Genomic DNA, 27,585 nt, shown 5'->3' on the forward strand with positions numbered 1-27,585 from the left:
AATATTCTGCTAATATATTCAGACTAAAACGGACGGATGCTTAGCGTCAGTCAACACTGACGGAACGAAAAGGCAGATGAGAGAGAGAGAGAGAGACAGAGAGAGAGAGACGTGTAAAGCGCCTGTGATTCGGACGTTCGGTTCTTTTAGAGAGTCGATTCTTTCAAATGTTTGTTTCAAATGAACCGGTTCAAAACACAAAACCACAAATTGATTGATTGAGTCCTCGCTTGCAAATGTTTGCGGATGTCCCTGCTTGGGGTTTTATTTTAATTTTTAATTTATAGATAAATGCCGAGTTACTAAAAAATTAGCCATTTTGTATAGGTAAGCCTATATCGCGTTGTTTCGTATGTTGTTCTAATTCAAAACATTGGAAGAATACTGCTAGCTGAATTCTTATATATAATGTAGGCTATACTATTGCTACATTCACTGCATTCTACATAGTAATGCAAAATTACGAAGAATGGTATTAGCCTGTTTGGAAAAAATAGCATACTTCTCTACTTTTCTTATTAAGTATGATGCATTATGTTTTGCACATTTCCAATATGCAGATGGCTTTTACATCTGGCAAGATGTGCATGAATGATACAAAGTGACTCAATTTTAGCGTGCGTGTGCACTGCATGTGTCCTAGACTGGTGCACTCAGTTTGTCTATTGATTTTTAGTGTGACGAATAAACTGTAATATCAGTGTTTTTTTTTCAGTCTGTCATTGTTTGACCAGAAAGCAATGACATTTTTTTTTAATCAAAACTGAAAAATTCTGAACCATATTTATTTCCACTGAAATCACATTGGTTACTAAATCATGAGATTATGTTGTTTTAAATAGTAAAAATAAAAGACAGTGTACAGTATATATTGCGCAGATGCAGTGAGTGCCGTTTCATTTCGAAAAAAATGTCAAAGTTCTCCTACATCCGAGTTATTTCGCTTTCACGCGCTTTGCGAATCGGCTCGAGAGAATCATTTAGAAGAATCGGTTCAAAGAACCGTTCGCTCGCGAATCGGACATCGCTACTTGTGGTTTTCAGCCGGTCATTATTATTGCTCAGGATGCCTAGCGACAGCGGAAGATATGTAGATGGAAACCTGCATGGCTCGGATTGCAGAGGATGCTGGAGAACAAGCCGACAGATGTGTCTCGCCTGCTGTGGGAATATATACTAAGAGCAAGTTTAAAGGACTCGCTTTGGAATATTTCGCCAAGCGGTTGCGGATGGAGACTGTGCATTAGTGGTCGTTATGATCTGGAGGCTGATCACTCGTTTTCATATAGACAGTGATGACAAATGCAAGAGGGATGGAAGAACTGTGAACTTGAATGAGAGGAACCAATTGCAATTTACCACCTGTTAGTTGAATATCAGGTAAGCTTTTATAACTAGCAGTACTGGGATTTCCATCTAATGCAATACAATAGATGCACATATTTTAACTGACCAGTCATTTGGTAAGCTTTTCTGATAAGTGTTTCTAACAAGATTAGTCACCACCATTCAGACAGATCTAATTATGGAGAGAGGACAAATGAAGGAGTGAGATTTAGTATCTCACGTGAACACCAATCCAAATGATCTAAAAACGAAGCTTTGTTGCCTAAACTTAAGAACACAGATGAGTGTGTGAAGCCTTTGATGCTGCATTAGAGATGCTGGAGCACAGAACAGCCTGCTTATGCACGTTTTGCTGTGTCAGATCTTCTTTTCACATCAGGTGCAATAAAACACATGCATCCTTGTTCTCATCCAAACATTGTCTATCAAATTGTTCTTGGGCTGGCAGCCCTTCAAAGATGAGTGTTTAGGGACGCCCATCATTTTTAATTAAGGGTTTGCATGCCCTCAAGCACCCAATTTGTCTTCAGTTTAATGTGATTGAATAATTCATTTAAATAAACATGTAAATATGACATAGCTTGTTAATATCTGACATGGCAAAGCTGCTTTAAAGCTGAATTAGCACCACAAGTGTCCAAGTGTTACTCGGTCAGCTGACATCTTTTTCGTTGGGATTCATCTGTGTGTTGCATGTGTTCACATTGATATCCATTATATCAATTACATATTTCATTCGCTTTACTAAGCAGATAACTAGAAGGAGGACAGAACCGCCTGCATTCTTTAACATAAACAGGCCAGCATTATCATAATGTTTTGCCATCATCATCTACGACAGATTGTTCTCATGCACATACACCCTATAGTGCCTCATTTACACGAAACACTGTTTAAATAGAGTGATAATGGTTTGTCGTGTCGAGGGAGGAGTGACTGTGTTGTGTGCGTCGTTGACTCAACCCGAATGCGACCTGCAGACAGCTGGCGAATGTCTTGTGGCTTTCCATACCTAAAAAGATGTCTTTCTTTCTTAAGCCTGTCTTGTGTTTCATGGTTTGATATAGAGCAAACAAAAGGAAAACTCTCAGATGTATTCCTCAACCCACCCAGAAAATTATATGAAGACAGGTAAATAGGGAGTTGAGTCATTGTCTTGAGCTATTTTGTCAAGACTGTAGGAATATTTCGAGTTGGTAATAGAGTTTATGTTGTTATAAACATTCATAGACATGATTTCTGAGGTGATAAAGGTTAAATTCTATTGAGAGACATACTATAAATATCCATATGCATTTAATTAATATTTAATGCTTGATCTGTCTTATACAGACAAACATAAAGGTTTCTATACCTTTAGATTTTTTTAAGGAAATTGGTGAATATTTATGCACTCTCAGGCCATCCAAGATGCAGATAACAGATTTGGAGAAATTTAGCATTATGATCTCTTGCTCACCACTGGGTCCTCTGCAGTGAATGGGTGCCGTCAGAATGAGAGTCCAAACAGCTGATAAAAACATCACAATGATCCACAAGTAATCCACACCACTCCAGTCCATCAGTTAACATCTGGTGAAGAGAAAGGTTTTGTGTTTGTATGAAATTGGCCAAAATACCAATTTGTTTAGAATAGTTTCGGACTGTTTTTGCTTGTAAATGGTGTTGATTGGTGCATATTTCTCTGCTTAATTAAGACGAGACACATTTTTCACTGGAGAAAGCAACATTACGGACAGAGGACTCATGTTTAGCTAGAAGCAATGGTTTGAAACAAAGGGGATATATCTTAAAGGGATAGTTCAACCAAAAAGAAGAAAGTCATATACACCTTGGATGCCTTGGAGGGTGAGTATAATGGGTTAATTTTCATCTTTGGGTGAACTATCCCTTTAATGATGGATTTGTTTCTTACAAATGTGCAACTTTTCACTTCACAAGACATTAATTGATGGACTGGAGTCGTGTGGATTGCTTTTGGACGGCACCCATTCACTGCAGAGGATCCATTGGTGAGCAAGTGATGTAATGCTACATTTTCCCAAATCTTTTCTGATGAAGAAACTAACTCATCTACATCTTATATGGTCTGTGGGTGAGTAGTATTTCAGCAAGTTCTCAGTTTTGGGTGAATTATTCCTTTAAGAGTATACTTTCATGCTCTCTTCTTCATTCATGCAGCTGCACACTGCTCCGAGTGTGTGTTCACGGTGTGTGTGTGTGTTCACTTTGGATGGGTTAAATGCAGAGCATGAATTCTGAGTATGGGTTACCATACTTTGTCACTTTGTCACTTTGTTTCAGACCCACTAGAGAACCACCCGGAGATCAGTCAAATCTTTGCTCACGCCTGCAGTGCACGGTTGATCATTTTGCCTCACTTGCAGTCACAGCAGTGGCAGCATTCAAGGTTACCCAGCGCACCCTGAATAGTAACAGACAAGTGCTCTAAGTGATCCATTAGGCAGCGGAAGCATCCAGCAGACCTTTCTCATAAAATGTGATGAGACAGATGGCGAGGCTTCTGTAACAGCAGAGATTTCTGTGGAACAAGCTAAAAGAAAGCAATGAAAACGATAGGGGTGTGTATAAGAGCGGTATATGATGATAACGGTGCGCTTTGGTGCTGGTGCTCTCTGGGCTAAATTATAAATAGTGTGTGTGCTCTAATGCAACACTGCCATTAAAATCGTCAGTGCATAGAATATAACACTTTCTATGTCAGTCAAAAATGTCTTGCATGAACATTATTCTGAATAAGTGCATCCATAATAGCATGGGTTACTGATTCCTGACCATTTCTTGAACAGCAGCTGTGCATCTAATAAAAAGACTTCTCAGAAGAGTGGAAGCTGTTACATCAGCATAAACAGGACTTTTTCACTATTAATGTGCATGGTTTTGAACGCAAATTTTAAATAAGCACATATGAGTGTGGAGTTTGAATGCATGTGGTGTAGGGAAGAGTGAGGTAAAAAGTGTCTGTTTCACCCCATTAATCAGACAAACTGTGCATAATTCTTTGTCACCTGACCATATTTTTATTTATATTTTTTAGAAAATCTCAGTAAATTTTCAACATTGCAGGTAAATTGCATTTTATTTAAAATAAACTTCTAAAGATTGAAATATAATTATAAGTTTAAAACATGTACAGTTTTTGACCAATACTAATACAAATACTAATGCAAAATATTGATTCATTACATTCATATATATTTTGAATTTTAGCATGAACGTAAACGTAAATGTGAATAATGTGCATAATGGTAACATTTTACTATAAGGTCACATTAGTTAATGCATATTAACGGAACAATAATCAATATATTTGCTACAGTATTTATTCATCTTTGTTAACGTTAATAAAATACAATTGTTCATTGTTTTTAAGTCATCTTAGTTCCATTTGTTTTAAGTCATCTTAGTTCCAATCTCAGGTCCATTTGTTTAAATAATGTATTAGTAAATGTTGAAATGAACATAATCTAAGATTAATAAATGCTTCATAAGTACTGCTCATTGCTAGTTCATAATAACTAACAAAACCAAAACTTATTGTAAAGTGTTACCAATAATACATTCATATTAGAATATGCATTAGATTGCATTTAAAGAAATAAATAAATTAAATGGTAAAGATTATATTTTCACTATAAATGTCAATTTTCCCATACTTTTCTAAACATTTATATTTTTAAATATATATTTTAATATGTATATTTCTTCTGATAGCATACATCCTGCAATATAGTTAGGTGTATTCATTTAATCCAATTTCTGCTGGACTAGAGCCCAAGTCAAAAGTGACACAGCTTACCCCGCTCTCCTCTGTAGCAATGTTGGAATATGCTGGAGAAAAACACAACATGCAGAAATATTTTTTTCTGAAATATTCTACATACACTGTTTGTGTCTGCACGGTCACTGAGCCGTAAAGTGTGCAAGGATGTGTGTTTCTTTATTTGGATGCAGATTGTCATGGAGCATATGGTTGTTTCAGAGCGTGCAGTTTGTTTGCAATTCATGCAAGGATGGTCAAAGTCAAAAGTGAACAACAGCTTCAAGCAGTCATGCTCATTCATTCTTGTCAAGCACACACAATAATAAACTCAGCCTTTTGTTGCCAGATGATCCTTGCTTCTTGGCTGATACTTCATGTTTTGGAGGTTAGACTGCTTGTTTTCCAGAACAGACCCCATTTTGTCATGCTGTAGGGCTGTTTAGTTGATTCCTGACCCTTGCATTTTATTGGCTTGAAAATGGGTGTTTCCACAAACACAGAACCGCCCCTTGGAATGCCTCAAAATGATGCAGCACCTTTAGAGACGTGATTGGTTTGGGAATGAGGAGCGCTCGCTGTTTCCATCATCATTAAGCTCAGCGTCATCCGTGGGTTTTCAGTGCATTGGGACTGAGCGGCCAGGTGGTGAGAATGTAAAGTAATAGGTCATGAATAATAAACTCTCTTTGCTTTCTCTTTCACACTTGCACTGATGCTAAGTTCCAGCATCTTTCGAGCAGCTGAGGGTTAAGTACAGCATTCAAGGACAGCACGGCAGTTTTTAGCACCAAGCCTCATTGAGTTTTTTCAGCCTCTGTAAACTCTAGATCTGAGATGTGAACTGCTTATTTCTATCTCTGTGTTCTTTAATTTCTTTAGTTCCATGGAACCTATCATATTCATAATGACTGCATGTTGTATTTTATAGTATATTCATATATAAATATATTTACTATATATTTACAGTATATTTATTTTATATACAGTACATACCAAAAGTTTGGAAACATGACTATTTTTAATGTTTTTGAAAGAAGTTTCTTCTGCTCATCAAGCCTGCATTTATTTAATCAAAAATACAGAAAAAACTGTAATATTGTAAAATATTATTACAACTTAAAATAATAGTATTCTATTTGAATATACTTTTAAAAAATTAATTTATTCCTGTGATGCAAAGCTGAATTTTCAGCATCATTACTCCAATCTTCAGTGTCACATGTAACATCAGTCACATGATCATTTAGAAATCATTCTAATATTCTGATTTATTATGAGTGTTGGAAACAGTTCTGCTGTCTAATATATTTGATCAATAAAAGGTTCAAACGAACTGCATTTATTCAAAATAATAAAACAATTCTAATAATATATATTCTAATAATATATTTTCTTAAATTTTCTGACCAGTAGTGTATATTGTTATTACAAAATATTTATATTTTAAAAAACATAGCTTTTTTTTTTTTTTTTTTACTTTTTATTCATCAAAGTATCCTACAAAAGTATCACATGTTCTGAAAAAAATATTAAGCAGCAGAGCTGTGTTCAACTTTGATAATGAATCATCATATTAGAATGATTTCTAAAGGATCATGTGATAATGATCCTAAAAATTCAGCTTTGCATCACAGAAATAAATGATCATTTAAAGTATAATAAATGTAAAAACAATTATTTTAAATTGTTATAATATATCACAATATTACATTTTTTTCTGTATTTTTGATCAAATAAATGCAGGCTTGATGAGCAGAAGAAACTTCTTTCAAAAACATTAAAAATAGTAATGTTTCCAAACTTTTGGTCTGTACTGTATATATATATATATATATATATATATATATATATATATATATATATATATATATATATATATATATATATATATATATATATATATATATTTCTTAAAAAAGTAAAGTAATTATTTTTAAATGTACTGTATGTATGTAATGTAAATGTAATCTAAATGTAATGTAATGCTAAAATAAAGTAAAATATACATATTAGATATAAACAAGGCACTGAATCCTGGGTGCGACTGCTCTCTTGGTGTGTGTTCACTACTCACTGCTGAGTGTGTGTGTTCACCCAAAAAATAATGAAAATTAACCTATGATTTACACACCCTCAGGGCATTTTAGGCGTATCTGACATTCCTCTTTCAGATGAATCGTGTGGAGTAGTTTTATGATGGACGGATGCACTTTTTTCGGCTTCAAAATCGGGAACCATTCACTGCAATTATACAGCTTGGAACAGCCAGGACATTTATAACTGCAAATGTGTTCATCTGAAAGAGGAATGTCAGATACGCCTAGGATGCCCCGAAGGTGAGTAAATCATGGGCTAATATTCATTTTTGGGTGAACTATCCCTTTAAGTGCAGAGCACAGATTCTGAGTATGGGACACAATACTTAGCTTACGTCACGTCACTTCATGTTTGTTTACATCAAGATTACTCGTGCAGCTCTATGATCACACATTGAAATATCACGTTACTATGCTATGCATGCTTAAAAAAGACTTTTGCTAGTGTTTCTATAAGATTTCATATTCTAAATTCTGTCAGTTGTTGCATTTCTAACAAAATTAGGTCCATGCTTATTAATATTCATCTTGATTGTTATCAGAAACGCAAGATATCCCCCTCAGCGGCACTCATTATGTTTACTAATGTGTGCCAGTTAGTCTCCTGTCAACACAGCTAATTTATTGTGTTTTTAATGGGCTGGTCTCGCTGACAATTGAAGAGAAAGGCTGCTAACTCATAAACACACCAAACTTTGTCTTGTTCTTGAATGCACGGTATGGCTGGCTCTGACAGCGGCAGTAATTACCCATCTTTGTTGCTGTGATGAGTCTCATGTGTCCATTAGGTTTCTTCTGGCACCTCCTCTGCGCTTTCAAGCACTGCCTCACCAAAAGTCATCCGTCATGGAAAGAGAGGTCAGGACTTGAGTCTATAAATCTGCCATTTGCTAATTTACCGAGCCTCATTCCCATTGTTGCCTATATGTCGATGTGGTTTGGTGATCAATGCCGGCGGGTCTCGCCAGTGTATTAACTAATGAGGGCTAAGCAGGAAAGGGTTGATTTTAGCAATGAGATGTCAGAGCGGGATAATGTGAAGGGATGAAGCTGAGATGAAACTTTAATCAAGCGTAACGCCGTGTCCAGGCTCTCTGTAGTGACCTTTGCATTGCTTGCCCTAAGCCTATTAAACAGAGCAACAGGGTCAAAAAAGCAAAAGCTGAGAAACACTTGATCAGGTCTAACAGATCTGAGTCAGTATGACATTTCTATCATTACTTCAAGCTTGAAAGTTTGTGACCAAATCATTTCTTGATTATTGTAGTTTTCAGACTTTGGTTGTTCTTTTATAAATTCTGAGTTATCTTCTTAAGGTAGAACTGGGATGTATTTATATTATATTAATACATATTATTTTTATATTTACAATTTATTATATTCTATATTTTAATAAAAGTAATAATTTCAGAAAAAAATTTAGATATTAAAGTAATCATATTTGTAATTAAAAACAATTATGGTAATAATAAAATATAAACATGTGTTTATTAATTAAATAAATTAGACAATCGTTGATACAGTGAGAGTATAGTGTTATAACAATAATGTGGATATCATGAATAATTTAGACTTATAGAGATAATTGGCTGAGAAATTACAAATTAAATATAACTTTATAGATGGTAATATATTAGACAAATGTTGAGATGTTGACCTTTAATTTATTTGTATTTTTTTAATCTTAAAGTGCCCCTATAATGATTTTTTTTTAATTACCTTTCATGCAGTGTGCAACACAGCTCTGTAAAGTTTTAAATCTGAAAGTGCACCGTGTATAAAGTTATTGTCTCTCAAAAGAAAATGTAGACTCTGAATCATTGAAATGAGTCATTTTTTAAACGAATCCGTCATGTTTCATATTGACTTCATCATGCAACATTAGAATATTGCCCGTCCACTTGTTGGTCCGAAATAAAAATGCAAAAAAATTTTTGCCATTAGGTGCCGCTTTTGGAGCAGTAAAATAGCAGTTTTAACGCTGTACACAAAGCAGCACTGCACTCACAAACGCTGGTTTATCAGACATTACAGGCACAATGTTGTGGTGTTGGCGTAGTGGATAAGACACATGCCTTTGGTTTGAGAGACCTGGGTTTGAATCCACTGTGAGACACCAAGTTGCACAAGAGGCGTGCAACCTCTGACATATATAGCAATTGTAACTTGCTTTGGATAAAAGCATTAATGTAATGTAATGTAACAATGATATTAAAATGAGAACAATCGGACCAATTGCTGCAGATTAGCATCATGCAAAGGAGGGGTTTGGAAGAATGAGTTGTTGATCAAGTAAGGTAAAAATAAATGCATATTTTAAGACAATGAAAGTGTTTTTTGAGCTTGCATGTATGTCAACCTGTTGTTGGGGACTCCCAAAACCAAAATATGAACCTTTCATAACCCATAGTATGGGCACTTTAATCTGGCACATTTTGAGGCATTGTTGGGCAAGCATGAAATTTGCTCATAAAAGTCTCTTTTTGCTATCCAATTAATCTAATTTCCATCTAGAAGAAATTGGAACATTAATGGAATCAAACTTGTGATTTTCTGGTAATGATATATACCATCCAACTGATTACCTTATGATTACCCCATGCATTTACATAATAGTTCAGAGAATAACATGGATCATGCTCAAAAAACATGGAAGTAATTTTGCTATACACTCTCAGAAATAAAGGTACAGAAAAGACAAAAAAAGGTACAAATGCTCGTCGCTGGGGCAGTACCACCAAGGGGAACAAACTTGTACCATATTTATGGGTACAAAGAAGTACCCCTGCAGTTTGTGCCTTTTAGGTACAAATATGTACCTTTGAGGGTACAAATAGCTCGTCGCTGGGGTGGTACCCCCGAGGTACAGCAATGGTACCCTTGGTACAGAGTTGTGATGCTTTTGTTGTTTATAAGTGCAGGCTGAAAACGTTTTTTTGCATTACTTTTGTTGCTGTGATATGGTCTTCTAATAGTAAATATAGGCTTCAGATAATTTATTGTTTTGGTTGCTTGCTGAAATAAAGCAATGTGAATACATCTTGCAATATAATTTAGCAAATATAAGCTCATTTGATGTGTAATATCAAATAGAAAACAACCGTGTTATTTCAACAAACGCTACGGTTGAAAATCACTTTGAAGCGTGGCACTGCAGTGGTGGTTTTGTCTGGTTTCCAGGCAGTGGAAATGCCCAGTGCACAGAGCAGTGTGAGTGCGTTTGCTCTCTCTGTGTCTTGTCTGTGAAATACACAGATAAAATGTGGTTTTCTGGCTGACATCTCATGGGAGCATGTTCACTCACCTGCTTGAGAGAAACCCTGCGAAAAACATCAGCCTTGATAGGGCATCAGCGTCACAGACAGCAGCGTGGTGAGCCAGCCGTTTGACTTCTTGTTTCTGAGTGTATGCGGGTGTTCGTGGGAAGATTAGATTCATTCCTAAAGGAAACATTAACTGCATATACGGTTAGTCAGCTCCTCATGCCAGCAAGGTTTATATCAGAGTGTGTTTTTATGTGCAGTTGCATTTATCAAATACCAGCGCTTGATGCTTATAATTTTCCCTAGGAGCACTTGTGTTGAAATATGTTTAATTTTAGGAGCGCATTAAAAACTGCAATGAAAATTGATTAAAAAAAAAATGCAAGGAGACATTTCAAATAAAAAATGCATTTATTAAAAACAAATATATATATATATATATATATATATATATATATATATATATATATATATATATATATATATATATATATATATGCTTCAAACTGTATTTAATAATAATGAATTATTTATAGTTATGCCTTAAACTGTCTCAACTATATATACTGTAATAAACAAATTATTGTCCTGTTACTTGTAAAAGTATTGACACAATTATGATACTAACAGCCCAGACAGAAGAGTTTATGTTGAATTAAATGCCCAATACAGTTTAATAATTAGGAGGAAATTGAATGCATAATGCAGGTCTTTTAATTATAAACAAGCCACAAATACACAGGGACTCTTATTTTGAAATGTACGTCCTTAGCTAATGCTTGTTATAGCAATATAAACACCAAAAGTAAACATTTTCATATTATTCATTAATCATAAATAATGTATTGGCATAAATTCAGAGTATACATTGTTTTCAATACTATAAAATGTGCAACAGTGCAATGTTTTTACTCTGAAACATGTAAATCATAGCGTTTTGAAGTTTAATAATCACATTAGGTTGTATTGGGATTCATGATTTGAATTTAAGACCTCCTGATATTATAAGACATTATTCATACTATTTAAGATATTTATGACCTAAAATGTATTAAACCTGCATTTTTTAAGCTGAAATACAATTAAGGGAAGCTAGAGATTATGGTTTATAAAGTTTTAAATATGGTAATTTTTCTTACAAATCACATCGCTTTGTTTCAGAAAGCCTTTATTAACCCTGCAGAGCCATGTGGAGCACTTTTTATGATGGATTGAGGCACTTATTTTGGACTTCAAAGTCTCTTTAAAGGGATAGTTCACCCAAAAATGAAAGTTCTTGCATCATTTACTCACCGTCAGGTTGTTCCAAACCTGTATGAGTTTCTTCCGTCATCCAAACACAAAAGAAGACATTCTGAAGAATGTTAGTAACCAAATAGTTGATTGTACCCATTGACTTCAATAGTATTGGGAAAAATATGATGGAAGTCAATGGCTACCTCTAACTGTTTGGTTCCCAACATTCTTCAAAATATCTTCCTGTGCATTCAATAGCATGAAGAAACTCATGCAGGTTTGTAACAACATACGGGTGAGTAAATGATGACATAATTTTCATTTTAGATGACCTATCCCTTTAAGGACTCTCGCACATGCTTCTCAATACGTTTTACAATACTCTTCTATTTAAAGTCGCAAATGTGAGTGAAACGCTTGCACTGTTGTGCCCTGAAAACATTTCCATGGATACTGCCAGAACGTTTTTCTGTAATTTGCGTCTCGATCTGCTCAGTAAAAAACTGAAACACTTTGAGTTGCTGTTGCATCATTTCTTGCAGAAATGAATAGCTTTTGTGGCGGTCCAACGGTCTGGCCATTATGATGGTGATAAGTACATGAGCTCCTGGTGGAGACCACAATAAACTGTTTTACAGCATCAGCCAAGATATATAATTACAACTGCGGCATTTTATCAAAGAAAAGGTTAAAGATGTCAGCCAGCGAAAAACGCAGAAGTTTAGTGGTCCAGGAGAGTTCACTAATGGATGAAGACATGCCGAGATGTTCTGTTGCCCACATTAATAAATGTTTTTGTAATGACACAGGCATATATGAAACAAAATACTATGAGTCAGCCATGCATAATGCAGTTTTACACAATCTTAAAAATGACATATCTTGTGATATTAAATGGTGAAGTAGAGCACAGCATGTAGAAACGTGCACAGAACGAGCATGGATGAATTAGTCTCAGGATGGGAGATCTAGACATACGTCTTGTTACTTGTTTTGGAGCTTATCCATGGCTTCTTAACCGAATTCTTTCAGATGTAATAGTTAAATGCTTGTGCAGACAATGCTCTTAAACTAGCAAACTGTCTCAGAGCTGAATAGTTTGGAAGCGATCATACACTACAACATATGAATCTAAAGGCTGGACATGTTGTTGGAAGCCCGCTGTTTTAATTTAAACGTATTGACTGTGTGCTTTTTGTGTTCGGAAACTCTCTCTCTCAGGGAACGAGGGAGAAAAAGACGAGACTCACAATGGAGGAGATGTAAATTGCTTCAGATTGTTTTGCTCTCAATGTTGGCCGCAAAATGCAATTATCAGAATTCAATATTTCTTTTCAAAGTCTTGAAGAAACACTGAAACCATTGCAACTGGGGGATTGATGTGCTCTCTAGACAGCAGCAATGGATAACAAACAAAGTGTTTTCGGATTTGTTCGTTTTCACATAAAGAGGCCAAAATATCTCATAGAGCAGCAGGTTTAAACAGTTTTCTTTTATTTTGAAGTATTAGTATTAAACAGTATTAATTTATATCACAAAATTATAATATAAAAGTATACATTTTGATGTGAGCAGTGTTTATATTAATATATTGATATTATATGTATATTCATATTATTTGAGTGATTTATAAATGCATTTAATTCATATTAATAATGTAAATATGATTGTAATAAGTCCATGATAGCCGGATGAGTTTGTGCCAAATTATTTGATTGAATGCAAAGCCTTCAAAAAGCATTTTCTTCTCCATTTAAGTGAAATAGTTCGACAAATAAAAAGGAAACTTTCACCATCATTGATTCCCCCTCATGTCTTTTGAACACTGTTTCAATAGCTTTCTTCCATGTAGCACAAAAGGAGTTATTCATATGAATTTCCGAGTCGCTCTTTACTATGCAATGAAAGTGAATAGTTACCACAGCTATCAATAAATGGTTATTCCTTCAATATTTTCAGTGAATAACTTACATTTCACAAAGGCAAAGGTAGCATATGGCTTTAAAGCTCTTATAAGGTACAACATTATGTTAATTTTATTATATTAACTGCAAGATTATATGGTAAGTTGCATTTATTTGCAACTAACAGAGCTCCATCTGAAATCAGACCAACGCAACTAAATTAAAAAATGTTAAAAAACACTGCTTGACAGAAAACTTTGAATGAAACAGAATGCCCGGGTCTTGATATTTCTGTTTTTATCTTGACACAATTTTCATGGTGGATACTCTGACACTCTGTAGCAGCAGGAGATGAAATTAAAGAAACGTCTTTTTTAGAGAAGCTTTTACCGTGCAAACTGTCTTAAGAGTGAAAGCACAGCATGCTTAATCAAGATTGAATGCAAAAAAGAGCCAAAATAGATTAAAGAAAAAATCTAGATAACCAAATCAACCTTGCTAATTGATTGGTTGGACCTTATTAATTCCTTGTTTTACTCCAGCAGCTGTAGGACACTGGCCTGAGGGCCAAATCCTTGTAATAAAGAAAGGAAGAAAAGAAAAACATCAGCCTTTAACCAGCGCCTGCAAAGACTCCCCTGCCTCCTTCCCCATGGCTTGACCTCCATGCTGTGCTGTGCTGAAGATCTTTCCCTGGAGGTAAGCTGAAAATACCCAGACCTCTAGCTGGAGTTTGACAAATCGATTGCTTTGCTGAGTAGGAGACCTTAAAGGAATAGTTCTGTCATCATTTACTCACCCTTGTGTCATTCCAAACCGGCATGACTTTCGTTCTTCCGAGTTCTGAGTGCTACAGTTGCTGCTTTATGGGATTTTTATGTCGCTTTTTTGTCTTTATTGAAGCTTGACAGTCACTATAACTGTTTGTTGGGTGGAAAAGAGCAGTGTCAGCATCTCCTTTGGTGTTTCACTGACAAACTCTTGGAATGATTTGGAATTTTAATTTTGAGTGTACTGTTCCTTTAAGAACATCTTAACCAAATTAAATTTGCTGTCATGCTGTTAGACAACATATTAAGCTCTATTTCTTGAACTAACGAGAGTTACCCTGTGTTTCACTATGGACATTGCAATGCAGGAAACATCGGGAATTGTTAGCGACATCTCGCAGAAGGCGTTTAGAATTGTTGCGAGACAGCAAACCGATGAGGTGCCTGTATTAAAATAATGTTGCGGATGAAAAAAAATAAAACCCACCATACTGCACTGGCCTGTTAGCATGCAAATCACATCTCATTTTCACAGACCGGCAAAGCGAGTGAGTCAGTGTGAAACTGTACATGAGCTGAATGCGAGGCATATTACTGAGAGAAAGCAAAGCATAGAAACAACACATAGTAAATGATGTAGTCACGGTTTAAGGACACGCAACAACATTTCTATTTTTGGTCACAAGCCACTGCAAATGCAATTTAATGAGCTCTGAATGTTTAAAATAGTATCTTATGATGCTGGGTTATATAATTTTTTGTGTTATATTTTGCAAAACTAAACTAAACTTTATTTGTACAAGTTTTGTGACTTTATTTTCATCACAGTTCAGCATAGGTAATAATTCTTATGATTGTAATGTGAGAAAATGTGCTTATTTAAATAAAAACAAAATTCAAATAATTTACTTAGCGTAATAAGAATATAATGAGAATCACCCTTAAAAATCATAAGAATTCCAAAATAAATTAATTTAAATATCTGAATGCTTAAATTATGTGCTTCATAATGTCACGATGCAAAATTTCCTAAATGTTTGGGGTGAATATGACTTTATTAGGGTGCTAAAAAAATTTATTTGGGTAATTTTTAAAACAAACCTTTTTTTTTGTTATAATGTTTATTTTATGGTTCTTTGAGATTACATTTTTTATTTATTAGTTTCTATTGCCAAAAAGTGCCTCGGAGACTGCCTTAGGCCACTATGAAAGCAGAATCAAGCTTCATCGAATTATTAAAAATGCAATAGAATGTTTTTTTTTTAAACAACCTACATTCTTATAAACTATTATTTACAAATTAAATGATTAAAAATGATTACTTTTATAATCTAATAATTACCAAATTTAAACCATTACCATTACAAATTAAAATGTATGAATAGATTGGTAATAGGAGAAATGTGCTTCATAATGTCACAAAGCAAAATATCCTACAATTTTTTTTTTAAGGTGAAAAATTACTTAAACATTTTTTGCGACATTAATATGGCTTTATTAGAGTGCTCAAAGATTCGTATTCATTAAGAAACTAATTTCATCAGCTAGCATAATGTTTTAGTTCACTCTGTGTCTTTTGTCATTGTTTGTGACATGTTATGTTGGTTTATTAGATTCTATTGCCAAAAAGTGCTTTAGTGACTGCCTTAGGCCACTATGAAAGCAGATTTGAGCTGCATCGAATCAATAAAAACATAATTGAATATTTTTTAAATGTTCTAGATTATAATAAACTATTGAGCGTCCTTCAGCGCATTCCTCTACCGGGTCTTTGATAGATGACAATGAGCCACATGTTAAACTTATTGGCTTTTCTCGGTCTGTATGAAGGAAGCTGCAGCTGAATGGCACGCGGGTGGAGAGACCTGTAGACCTCACAGAGATGTTTATTAGGGAACACTCGTTCTTGCCACGCCAATGAATTATTCATAAAGCCGCTGTCTGAAGGCCTTGTGTATTCTACCAGGACTTTCTTAGCTGGGATCGATCCGTGGTGGAAATTCGGAGCCCTCCGCGATGTCTTCTCCAGCTCAGAGGTTTTAAAGGGGCATGTAGCTCATTTTGACAGATGGCACTCAAGAGGTACTCACCATTGCTGCTTTGGAGACACATATCCTCTCCGTTATGAGCCTCAGATTGCTATTTCCTCTTAAGTGCACTCCATGTGAGGACAAGGTTCATCACTGAGATGGCTTTTTGTCAATTTTTTATATATATTGGGGAATTTGGAATCCAAGGGCTTGCCAGTATATCTAGTTTATGAAGGTAATTATGCCACATGTTACTTATGGAGAAATGTTCCAACATTTTGCCATTCAAGCACTCTTAGAGGAAAAACACGCTGATTAAAGTGGGGGAAAATAGCCAGGCTGTCCTTGCGTTCGGAATACCGACAAAATATAGCGAAAACCATGGAACATTGCAACATTTTATCTTACAATTCTGACCCTTTTATTTGCATTTCTAAGATATAAAAGTGTAATTCTGGGAAAAAAATCTGAATTGCCTTTTTTTATTCTGTGGGTCAAGAAAATGTATTTTGACTGAATTCGTATAAAGTTCTGAAAAAATAAGTCAGAATTGTGAGATATAAAATTTTAATTGCGAGAAAAAAGTTGGAATTGTGGGATCACAATGAAGTCACAGTTACCTTTTTTATTTTTTATTTTGTGATGGAAAACAAAATGCAGTTGCTAGATATAATCTCCAAATTCTGAGAAAATTTCATCAGAAGAGCAAGATTTAAAATCAGAATTGTGAAAAATAAATTTAGAATTTTGGATACAAACTCACAATTCTGAGAAGAAGAGTCGGTATTGCAAAATATAAACTTGCAATTACGAGAATGAAAGTCATAATTGTAAGATAAGTCGGAGTAAAATATTTAATTTTGTATTTTGTGGTGGAAACAAAAAAAAGCAGTTGCTAAGTATAAACTGAAAATTCTGAGAAAATAAATCAGAAGTGCGAGATTTAAAATCAGAATTGTGAAATATAAATGTAACATTTTGGATACAAACTCACAATTCTGTGAAAAAGCGTCGGAATTGCAAGATATAAACTTGCAGTAGTGAGAATAAAAGTCATAATTGGGAGATAAAAGGTCGCAGTTACCTTTTTTATTTGTTATTATATGGCGGAACAAAAAAATGCAATTGCGAGATTGATAGCCTGAATGCACTGTAAGTCGCTTAGAATAAAATGCATTAATTTAAATTGAACTGTGAGATATAAATTGCAATTGCAAAAAAAAAAAAGCTGGAATTGTGAAATTAAAAGTCAGTAACCTTTTTGTATGTTTTATGCCGTGTCAGATATAAACTCAGAATTCTGAGAAAATAAGTCACAAATCTTTTATATAAACTCGCAATTCTGAGAAGAAAGGTCAACTTGCAATTGCGAGAAAAAAGCCAAAATTTTGAGATAAAAAGCCAATTACCTTTTATATTTTTTTTAATGTGGCAGAAGAAAAAAAAAAAGAATTTTGAGATAAGATTATGAGGTAAAACGTCGCAATTACATTAACATTTTTTTATCCCAATGCAGAAACAAGCTTCCACAGAAAACTGCCGGATAGAACTGTAATCCTTCCATATTTGCCTGCTGAGTGGTTTCAGACTGTGCAAATTATGCGATTGTTCTGATTAAATGTGCTCCGCTGGTTATGATTTTAATTTGAGCCCTGGAAGATGGAATAGCAGAAGTGATTTCTCTGTGAAGCAATCTTCAGGACTGTTTTGGTCCGAGGGTTCACTAATACTTCTAGTACACAAGCAGCATTTTAATGCTAAACAACAACAGCACTGTGGTCAGCTACTGCTGTGTGATGCTTTTTGTAATATGAATTATTAAGACGTTTATAAAATATAGCACAGGAATAAGCAGTGATTAATTCATCCAGTACAAATTGTGTACCAGGAAATGTGTTGCTGGGCGAATCTCACAGACTGCATGTCTGAGTCGTGTTTCATTCAAAAATCAAAGGAAATATTTATATTTTTTTATGATAAAATGTGATCTAGATATGTTTTTGCCTTCGGTGTCCAACAGAATCTGTCGTATTTATATACAGTATGTTGTTCAGAAGGCGACACTATATTGTTATTATAATTATTCAATTATTATCCGTAACTTTAGAGATGCAATTCACCGAGTTTTGACATCCACCTTACATCTTCATAACAAAGATATTATTATCACTTGTTGGTTTAATAACATTAGTGCCAGCCTTGACCATAGGGTTTGTTTGAATGCCATATTTTTATTGCACAATGAAGCGTTCAAGCAGACCGTGTACAGCAAACCAGAAATTGCTGTACATGTTCAGAAACCATCTCAAACAGGCTGATATATTGTTTGACAATAACTCTCACTGAATTATTAGTAGGCCTCCGAGCCACTTGAAATGCCACATTTGCATTCGTATTCAGAAATGGTTATTGCTTTCTGGTTGGTTAATCTTTTCTGCCACCCTCATGTTAGCGAAAGAGTGTCAAAATAAAAATGTATCACTTTTAGGAGTTTTCGGAAAAGCTTTTTACACCGAATATTAAATGGCGTCCTCCTCTTTGGCTTTACACGTCCAGATGCTGTTTTTATCTGTCAAAACAAATTTGTTGTGAAGAGTTTTGATTACATTTCTGCACATCTAAGTGCGCTTTCATGCAAGGCAAAGTTGTGTATTTCTCTCGTGCTGCATGAACTAACCAATGATTGATTTCAAATGCATTTTCATTTATCTATAATGGTTTTTTCTTTGCTTTGCAACATTTGCAACTTTCATTGCATGCACCATTTATCTTTGAAAGTCAGTAACATTTAGCTTGAGCTAATGCGACTTGTTCTCATTACATGATGATTGGTTTTCTTTTTCATGTTTGCTATCTAAGGGCTGTTCCTCTGACCTTAGCACATGGATTTCAAGACTTCAAATGAAGAGGTAAGTATTGCTTTAAATGCCGTTGTTGAAACACTTTGTTATTGTAGATAAAGTGGTGTTCGCATACAACTTGTAACAAAAACTCTATCCAAATAAATACCCGCTGAGGGAGGCAGGAGCACATCGATCAAATAAATGGATTTGTTGACTTTCCACTGGGGAACAAAGATGTTAGGTCAAAACTGATTGCTTTAATTCCCGTGTGCAGACTAGTTATTTAACAGACAACAGATTTATGGTTTGATTCTCTGAAATACTTAATGTAATGATTATAAAGGGGATCACAATCTGTTATAGAAAGTATAAAGCCATATGCCACAAAACTAATCTAGCTATGAATAATTAAACTCTGTGAAGATATGGATTCATTTTTGTCTGAATAATCAATATTTGGCTATTTTGAGAATGTCCTGTGCCAAAAAAAAAAAAAATTTGAAATGAGGAATTATGTAAATATGTTCAGTTGTTTGTGAATATTATTGTGATTGTTAATAGTTTATCTAGTGAAAGAAAATTATATCTCATTAGTTTTGTTATGCACTGTTTAATAAGCAATTATAAACACATTTTAAACTAATTTGTGTGTACTAATTAGTGTGACTATTAGAAGAATAGTTCACCCAAACATGAAAGTTTGCTGAAAATAGGACATCTGAGATGTAGATGAGTTGGTTTCTTCATCAGATTTGGAGAAATGTAGCATTGCATCTCTTGCTCACCAATGTATCCTCTGCAGTCAATGGGTGCCGTCAGAATGAGAGTCCAAACAGCTGATAAAAACATCACAATAATCCACAAGTAATCCACACCACTCCAGTTCATCAATTAAAATCTTGTTAAGTGAAAATTTGCATTTTTGTAAGATGCAATTAACTTTAAACTCTTGCTTCTGGCCAAAATACCAGCCCATATTCTATAATAACACTTCCTCCAGCGAACAAGTCTATCTCCTATATTCTCTCTCTCACATCAAAATCCACCCACACGTTGGTTTTGGACAGTTTTTTTGCTTGTAAACAGTGCTTGATCTGTGCTCACATTTCTCTGCTGATTCAGAAAAGATGATTTTCTTTTCTTTTTTTCACTGGAGAAAGCAATATTATGGACAGAGGATTTCAGCTGGAAGCGATGGTTTGAAGTTAATAAACGTTATGATGATGGATTTGTATATTTATTATAGCAAATTCTCATTTTTGGGGCGAACTATTCCTGATTTCAGGGGAGGACCCGATTGCTCTCAAAAACTGCAGACATTAGCTCTCATTTCTAGAAACACAGCTGGTGAGATCTTGCTTCTTAGTTGAGGATTACAGTGAAAATAACCTCAGAAGACTTCATTATTAAAATCACTTTTCTTAATATTACTGAGGCGATGTTCGTTCTTTCATTTTTCTTAGCGAAAGCTTTTAATAGCATATAAAGGCAAGATTGGAGAATAATATCAACTCAAATCAATATTTAAGTCCATGCATTTGTTTATTCAGTGGTCTTGATTTCCCCATCAGGATTTATTTTGCAATAATGCCCGGCTGACTCTACTTTATATCCTATATATCATTGTCTGTTGGCTACTGAGAAATATTGATCGTCCACTAATCTGGATGTTTCTTCTCAATATGTTAAAATTCAAGACATTCAGTGGGCCCTGTATTATAGTAATGCAGTTTGGGAGGGGATACAAAGCTACTATGAATGCAGAGAGTGCAAATTTAATAGCTTTTGGGCTCAGAAACGGGGACACAGTAGAGCGGTTATGTGTGGAAGATTAATGAGCGCTCAGAGGAGGATAAGTCTTGTGTGTATAGACAGAAGGATTCCTATCTATTTACAAACACTACTGTGCTTTTTAAGCATGATTCAACATGTTGTGGTCAGAATGAATTGCTTTTTTTTTTTTCTCATAAAATTTTGGATTGCATTTGTTAAGGAATATTTTTTAGAGCTTGTGGGTGTTTTTGCCGAAGCATCGATATGAGAATCATTATTTGTCATATTTGATCATATCATATTTGACTGACTTTGCAACAAAGCGCAATGATGCAGATGCAAGACTCAACAGAAGATCCTGGTCTCTCCTTGCTTTATGAATAACTGCTTACCAACCAATTTGGTCATCATAGGAGCGAGTCTTACAACACAACCGGGCCCTGAGGAAGTTACTGTATTTTTTTTCCGCGTGCTGTCAAGTGGAAAGGCCAAATTATACAGACAGTCAGTTTTATGCAACATTTCAAAGCAGAAAGCTTTAATGAAAGCACCATGACGTTGGTAAAGATTTCAGTGTAAAATTATGAAATATGTATTGACGAAAAACAAAGTGTCTAGGGATACAGTCTTTTTTCACTGTAAATGCCTTCTGAATTTATTATGATTAGATAATTTTATGAAGGCTAAATTTTTATATCTCTAATAGAAAAAAACTTTAAAAATAATAAACTCTTAATAAGAAAAGTGAGACGGATTTCACAACTGTTACTAGCCAAATAAATGTACAAAAATTAAATTTACAAAATCCAGCTATTAGTTATAATGAGGTTAATTATTTCCCACTGAAAATTTTGTTTGTTGTTGTTTCTTAAGTTTTATGTCCCTTAGGTTAATTTTTTCTTATTATTAACAAGTTTGAAATGTGGAGAAAGCTAATTAAAAATTAAGTGACATATAGATATCACTTGGCAGAATTTTTTTTTTTTTTTATTGTCCATTTTTTTATTCTGTTACACAGTGTGAAAATATTTGTTACTTTTGTGTATTAATATTTTATATTTTATTTGCATTTTCAATCTGTTTTTATTTTCAGATTTTGCGTATTCATTTTAATTTTAGTTAAAGTTTTTAGTAACTTTTTTGTATTTTTTTTAAATATAAATATATGTTTTAGTACATCAAGTTAACATAAATGAAAATGAAATAACAAGAAAGTAGCTGATGTTTTTCTTTATGATTTGAATTTTACAGTTTTAGTTTTATTTGTAATTACCCTATATGAGACATAGGCCATTTAATTATTCCTAAATTATTGAAACAATTTATGAAACACAAAATACATATAATGTATAAAATACATTACATATACATATTTTTCTGATATTGAATTCCTATCTCTTGCATGTGTATATGCACTGTTAGACATTAAACAATATATTGGAAACTAACCCAATGGCAGTGGAAAGTGGGGATACTTGAAGAAACTCCCATTAATGAAGTTTTATTTAAAATCTGTTAAAGCGTTGCCATGTACAGTAAGTTTGTCTGCTGTACTTTAAATGATTACTGTAGGGCAAGAACGTTTCATTGCTCAAAATTACATCTTGCCAGGCAGTTTGAAATTAAAGTGCTCACAGTGCCTTATATACATGACACTTATATAATTTTCTCAAACATTTATCTACAGAAGGAAAGGCATTGTGGTAAATACTGAATAAATATGGAGCTAATAAGCCGCATTTAAGCCTCTGACAGGCAGTGTGTCAAGATAAGCATCTGGACTTCATTATCCATTCGTTGGAGACATTTTGTCATATATTCAAAAAGCTTCATCAGTCATTATGACACTGTGTGGTGTGAAGATGTTACATCCACCATCAGATAACTGATGAAGCCACTTGGATGAGAGGAGAGGCAAGACATCTTCCACGAATGAATAACCAAGTCCAGATGGTCCAGCTGGAATATTCTGCAATGACTTTAAATGTTCAGTTGTGTCTCTGCCAGGCAAACACAAGCCCTTGCTTTTTATCATGCGATCAATTTCACAGCTAATTAACTTCATGTTGTCAAGTGAGGATTACAGATGTTTGTGTGACTTTGCCTGTTTCAGACAAAGACTGGGATTTATTTGCTTCAAGATGGTAGCGAGGAGCCTTTCAATATCCGTCTGCACCTGGCCAAAGATATTCTCACCATTCAAGAGCAAGATGTCATCTGTGTGTCTGGAGAACCGTTCTACTCGAGCGTGAGTTCGACAGTCCACATTACATACCAGATTGATCCGGTGCTGGAAAATACAAAGTTATGACGTGAAACAGCTGGCCGTCACATTCTGGTATTGGTTCCATGTCAGGGACTGTATCTTCTATGTCTGTTTCCTTCAGCATGTTCTTGATGTGATAACGTGACATAAACTGATTTTAATCAGGTCAGAACTATAATTAACACTGGCTAAATTATCTGACTGCAACATAAGTGAATATGAAGACATCAATATTTTTTTATTAAAATGTTTTATTAAGCAATAATTATTCATATCAACATGAAAGCCAATTTTATCCTATTAAAATTTTTGGTGTTATTGTGCAAAATTGATTCCTGCATATTATTAAAAGCAATTGTGTATATATATATATATATATATATATATATATAAATAAATAAATATTATTTATTTATTTATTGAAAATGATCAAGAATATATTATTTATACACACACACACACACACACACACAGATATATATATATATATATATATATATATATATATATATATATATATATATATATATAAATAATAAATCGAAATGTTAACATGTACATATATATGTGTGTGTGTGTGTTTATGTATATGTTAACATTTCAATTTATTTTAGATTGTGTCTTTTTGTGTAGAATTATAATGTTGATAGAAACATTATTGGTTACATCATCAAGTCTTTCCTAATTGCAGCTGTGGGTTGTATCAGAGTTTATTTCATTGAAATGTTTTTGTGCAGCAAGAAAAGGACAGCTCTGCCTTTTTTTGCGACCGAGTCATTATTCCGCTCTGGAATGTGTCATCACACATGTAGGAATTTGCTTTGAATGATTTCATATTTAATCCGGTTAACCTGTGCCCCTTTGTCTGAAAGAGAATGAAATTGGCAAGTGTGTATTTCACTGGCATTTGAGAGAGAATATACTGACCATTGTGTTGCATCTATCATGGTCACTACAGCAGTCAGCAGCTTTATTACTGGTTAAAGGGGGCGGGGGGGGGGGGGGGGATGAAATGCTATTTCATGCATACTGAGTTTTTACACTGTTAAAGAGTTGGATTCCCATGCTAAACATGGACAAAGCTTCAAAAATTAAGTTGTATGTTTGAAGGAGTATTTCTGTTCCAAAAATACCTCTTCCGGTTTGTCACAAGTTTCGGAAAGTTTTTTTTCGAGTATGGGTCTGTGTGACGTTAGATGGAGCGGAATTTCCTTATATGGGTCCTAAGTGCACTTCTGCCGGAAGAGCGCCCGTTCCCGTATAGCAGAGCACTGAGAGCACAGACATTCACTGATCAGAGCGAGAGCGTCGCGAAATGGCACAAAAGGAGTGTGTTTTTGGTTGCCAGGGCAAGACAACCCTGCACAGATTACCAAAAAAAAAAAAACAGCATTAAGGGACCAGTGGATGGAGTTTATTTTTACAGAGCATCAACGGAGTTGTGCAAGTGTTTGTGTTTGTTCCCTGCATTTCGAAGATGCTTGTTTTACAAACAAGGCCTAGTTTGACGCCGGATCTGCACATCGTTTATTTCTTAAGGATAATGCAGTCCCAACGAAAAAGGGTCACGATCGTGTGTTGGAACCGCATGCGGTGAGTAAAACTGCTTAAAATATCTCTGCCTCCTTGTTAGTGTGTCCCCTCCCATGCCGGAGACCCGGGTTCGAGCCCCACTCGGAGCGAGTCGTTGCTGCTGCTGCTCTCGTTCAGTTTCAGCCTCGGGATCTGATTCTGGATCATAAATAAACGGCTGAATCTGACTGTTAGCCATGGTTTGTTTTGGATGATGGTTTTTCCCTCACGGTAATGTCACAGCTTCCACACGCTCTCAACTCAAAAGCCTACTCGCGCTCGTGATTCTTTAGCTCCGCCCACACGTCATGCCTCCAGCGGCTCGTGTTTTTCCGGGAAAAATCGGTACAGACTATCTTTCTCTTATGAATATAATAAAACTAAGACTTTTTGGAGTTATGAAGGATGCAGTACTACTCTATATGTACTCAAGATTAACAGGATATTGAGTGAAAACGAGCATTTCACCCCCCCCTTTAAACACGCAGATCATGTTGTATTCACTGCCCTGTAATTAAGTTACTGGCATTGTTGGAATGGTCCCGTTTTTCCCTCGGGAAATGTACACGAAAACGAGGCAATTCAAATTAATTAATTACCTTCACAGTTTCATGAAACGTAAACTACCTGTCTTTAACACACAGACATGGTGTGGCGTGAAAGTGACGAGTTTGCTTTGATTCCTTACAGGAAAGAACAGTAACGATCCGTCGGCAGACAATCGGAGGGTTTGGGTTGAGCATCAAGGTGATTGCGCAGTTTCTCACAGCTTTCACTCGGCTCTGATATTTTTTGCAAGACATTGAACGTCTTTGTGTTATTATTTTTTCATAGGGTGGTGCTGAACACAAGATCCCTGTTGTTATATCTAAAATATCAAAGGAACAGAAGGGTAGGCTGGTTATTTACTCTCTCTCCTCTCCTTCTCAGAAATAACAAGTTGTTTATTGGTTTATGCATTTGTCTGTTCTTTCGTTTGCAGCTGAACTTTCCGGACTTCTGTTTATTGGAGATGGAATTCTCCAGGTATGCACAAATACATAAATGGGGTCATAAGATTAAGATAATTTCAGTGTTAGGGACACTTTTAAACTCCCACAGTGTCTTAATGTAATTCACTCCATTTCAGCCCGCAGATGTTTAGAGAGCATCTTTCTTTTGATGGAAATTTGAGTTGACATTCTGAAGCAGTGTTAATCCAATTATAAATTCAATCTGAATTATGTATATTTCATGTTTTAGATGTGGGAATTATTCACAGTGTCCATCCATAGCATTCTCATAACAATTACAAAATGTGCTTGTATCAACTGTCAGCTTTATGTAACATAGAGTTTCCTTAAAATTATTTTTTTAGCCTGAATATTATTAAAGATTCAAATCTGATCTGATTGCAACAAGCAATTTTTAATTATTAAAAGATTTATAGATTACATGCTGTTCAAATGTTTTTACAAATGTAATACTTTTATTCAGAAAGGATGCATTACATTTATCAAAAGTGACAGTAAAAGATAATTGTTGTTCTTTCAAACTTTCTATTCAAAGAATCCTGAAAAAAAAAAATCTGCATATTAAAATGATTTCTGAAAGGTCATGTAACTTTAAAGAGAAATTATGCGGAAAATTCAGCTTTGCATCACAGAAATAAATTACTTTTTAAAATATATTCAAATAGAAAACAGTCATTTTAAATTGTAATAATATTTCATAATTTTGCTGTTTTTACTGTATTTTTGATCAAACAAATGCACCTTTGGTGAACATAAGAGACTTCTTTCAGTCAGTTCTTTCAGTTATTGAACTCCCTCTTATTACTCTGTTACTAATGTTTACTCTTTTACTAATGTTGTCATTAGATAAACGGCATTAACGTGAGGAGTTATCGCCATGAAGAAGTGGTATGTTTCATTTTTTTGGGATATATATATAATTATTCAGTCAGTGCTGTTTTTACAAAGCAATGAACGGAATTGAAATCTTCAGCACTGTGTTAAATTTTTTAGCTGAAGCATGTCAGTAAGTTTGACACACCCTTTAAAAGCTTGACTAATTATAACGTAATGAGTGACACATCCGTTCTAATTAATGAATAAGCAAGCATGTTTTCTGCTCTCAGGTGCAGGTGCTGCGAAACGCAGGTGAGGAGGTGATTCTGACTGTATCTTTCCTGAAGAGGACACCTGCATTTCTCAAACTGCCGCTGTGTGAGGACTGCTCATGTACGTCTGTGTTTGGACTCGCTACATTCACCGGTTAATATAAATCTAATATAGATCAATATAGACAGTGTCAAAGTGTAAAGTAACATTTACAATTAATAACAGTTTTTTTTTGCTTGTTTGTTTTACTTTTTCAGGTATACCAAGTGACCAGAGCAGTGGAACTTCGTCTCCTTTGTGTGACAGTGGCCTACATCTGAACTACCATCCCAACAACACGGTAAAAACCAAAAATGTCTGTCTGCCTGTCTGTCTGTCTATCTGTCTGTCTGTCTGTTGTCTGTCAGTCTGTCTGTCCGTCTGTCGGTCTGTCTGCCTGTTCGTCTGTTGTCTGTCTGTCTGTCTGTTGTCTGTCTGTCTGTCTGTCTGTCTGTTTTCTGTCTGTCTCTTGTCTGTCTGTCTCTTGTCTGTCAGTTGACTGTCTGTTTTCTGTCTGTCTGTCTATTTTCTGTTTGTTATCTGTCTATCTGTCTATCTGT

The 27,585-nt window shown here is 34.8% G+C and overlaps 1 protein-coding gene across 3 annotated transcripts in view; it reads left to right on the forward strand.

Moving 5' to 3' along the window:
* The first annotated feature begins 1,074 nt into the window (after window positions 1-1,074).
* Window positions 1,075-27,585, forward strand: part of LOC127946244 (gamma-1-syntrophin-like) — a 41,152-nt gene continuing 14,641 nt past the window's right edge. Inside the window, exons 1-10 of one of the 3 annotated variants that reach the window (XM_052542693.1) lie at window positions 1,075-1,380; window positions 14,173-14,329; window positions 19,290-19,339; window positions 23,160-23,294; window positions 25,575-25,631; window positions 25,719-25,776; window positions 25,867-25,910; window positions 26,744-26,785; window positions 27,004-27,139; window positions 27,244-27,326. In XM_052542693.1, coding sequence (XP_052398653.1) covers window positions 19,313-19,339; window positions 23,160-23,294; window positions 25,575-25,631; window positions 25,719-25,776; window positions 25,867-25,910; window positions 26,744-26,785; window positions 27,004-27,139; window positions 27,244-27,326 — 582 coding nt within the window. In that variant the 5' untranslated portion in view covers window positions 1,075-1,380; window positions 14,173-14,329; window positions 19,290-19,312. The remainder of the gene's footprint in view (window positions 1,381-14,172; window positions 14,330-19,289; window positions 19,340-23,159; window positions 23,295-25,574; window positions 25,632-25,718; window positions 25,777-25,866; window positions 25,911-26,743; window positions 26,786-27,003; window positions 27,140-27,243; window positions 27,327-27,585) is intronic. The other 2 variants (XM_052542695.1, XM_052542694.1) reach the window with 2 other exon arrangements.

This window comes from Carassius gibelio, chromosome A24 (genome assembly GCF_023724105.1).
Source record: "Carassius gibelio isolate Cgi1373 ecotype wild population from Czech Republic chromosome A24, carGib1.2-hapl.c, whole genome shotgun sequence".
In the NCBI taxonomy this organism is placed as follows: domain Eukaryota; kingdom Metazoa; phylum Chordata; class Actinopteri; order Cypriniformes; family Cyprinidae; genus Carassius; species Carassius gibelio.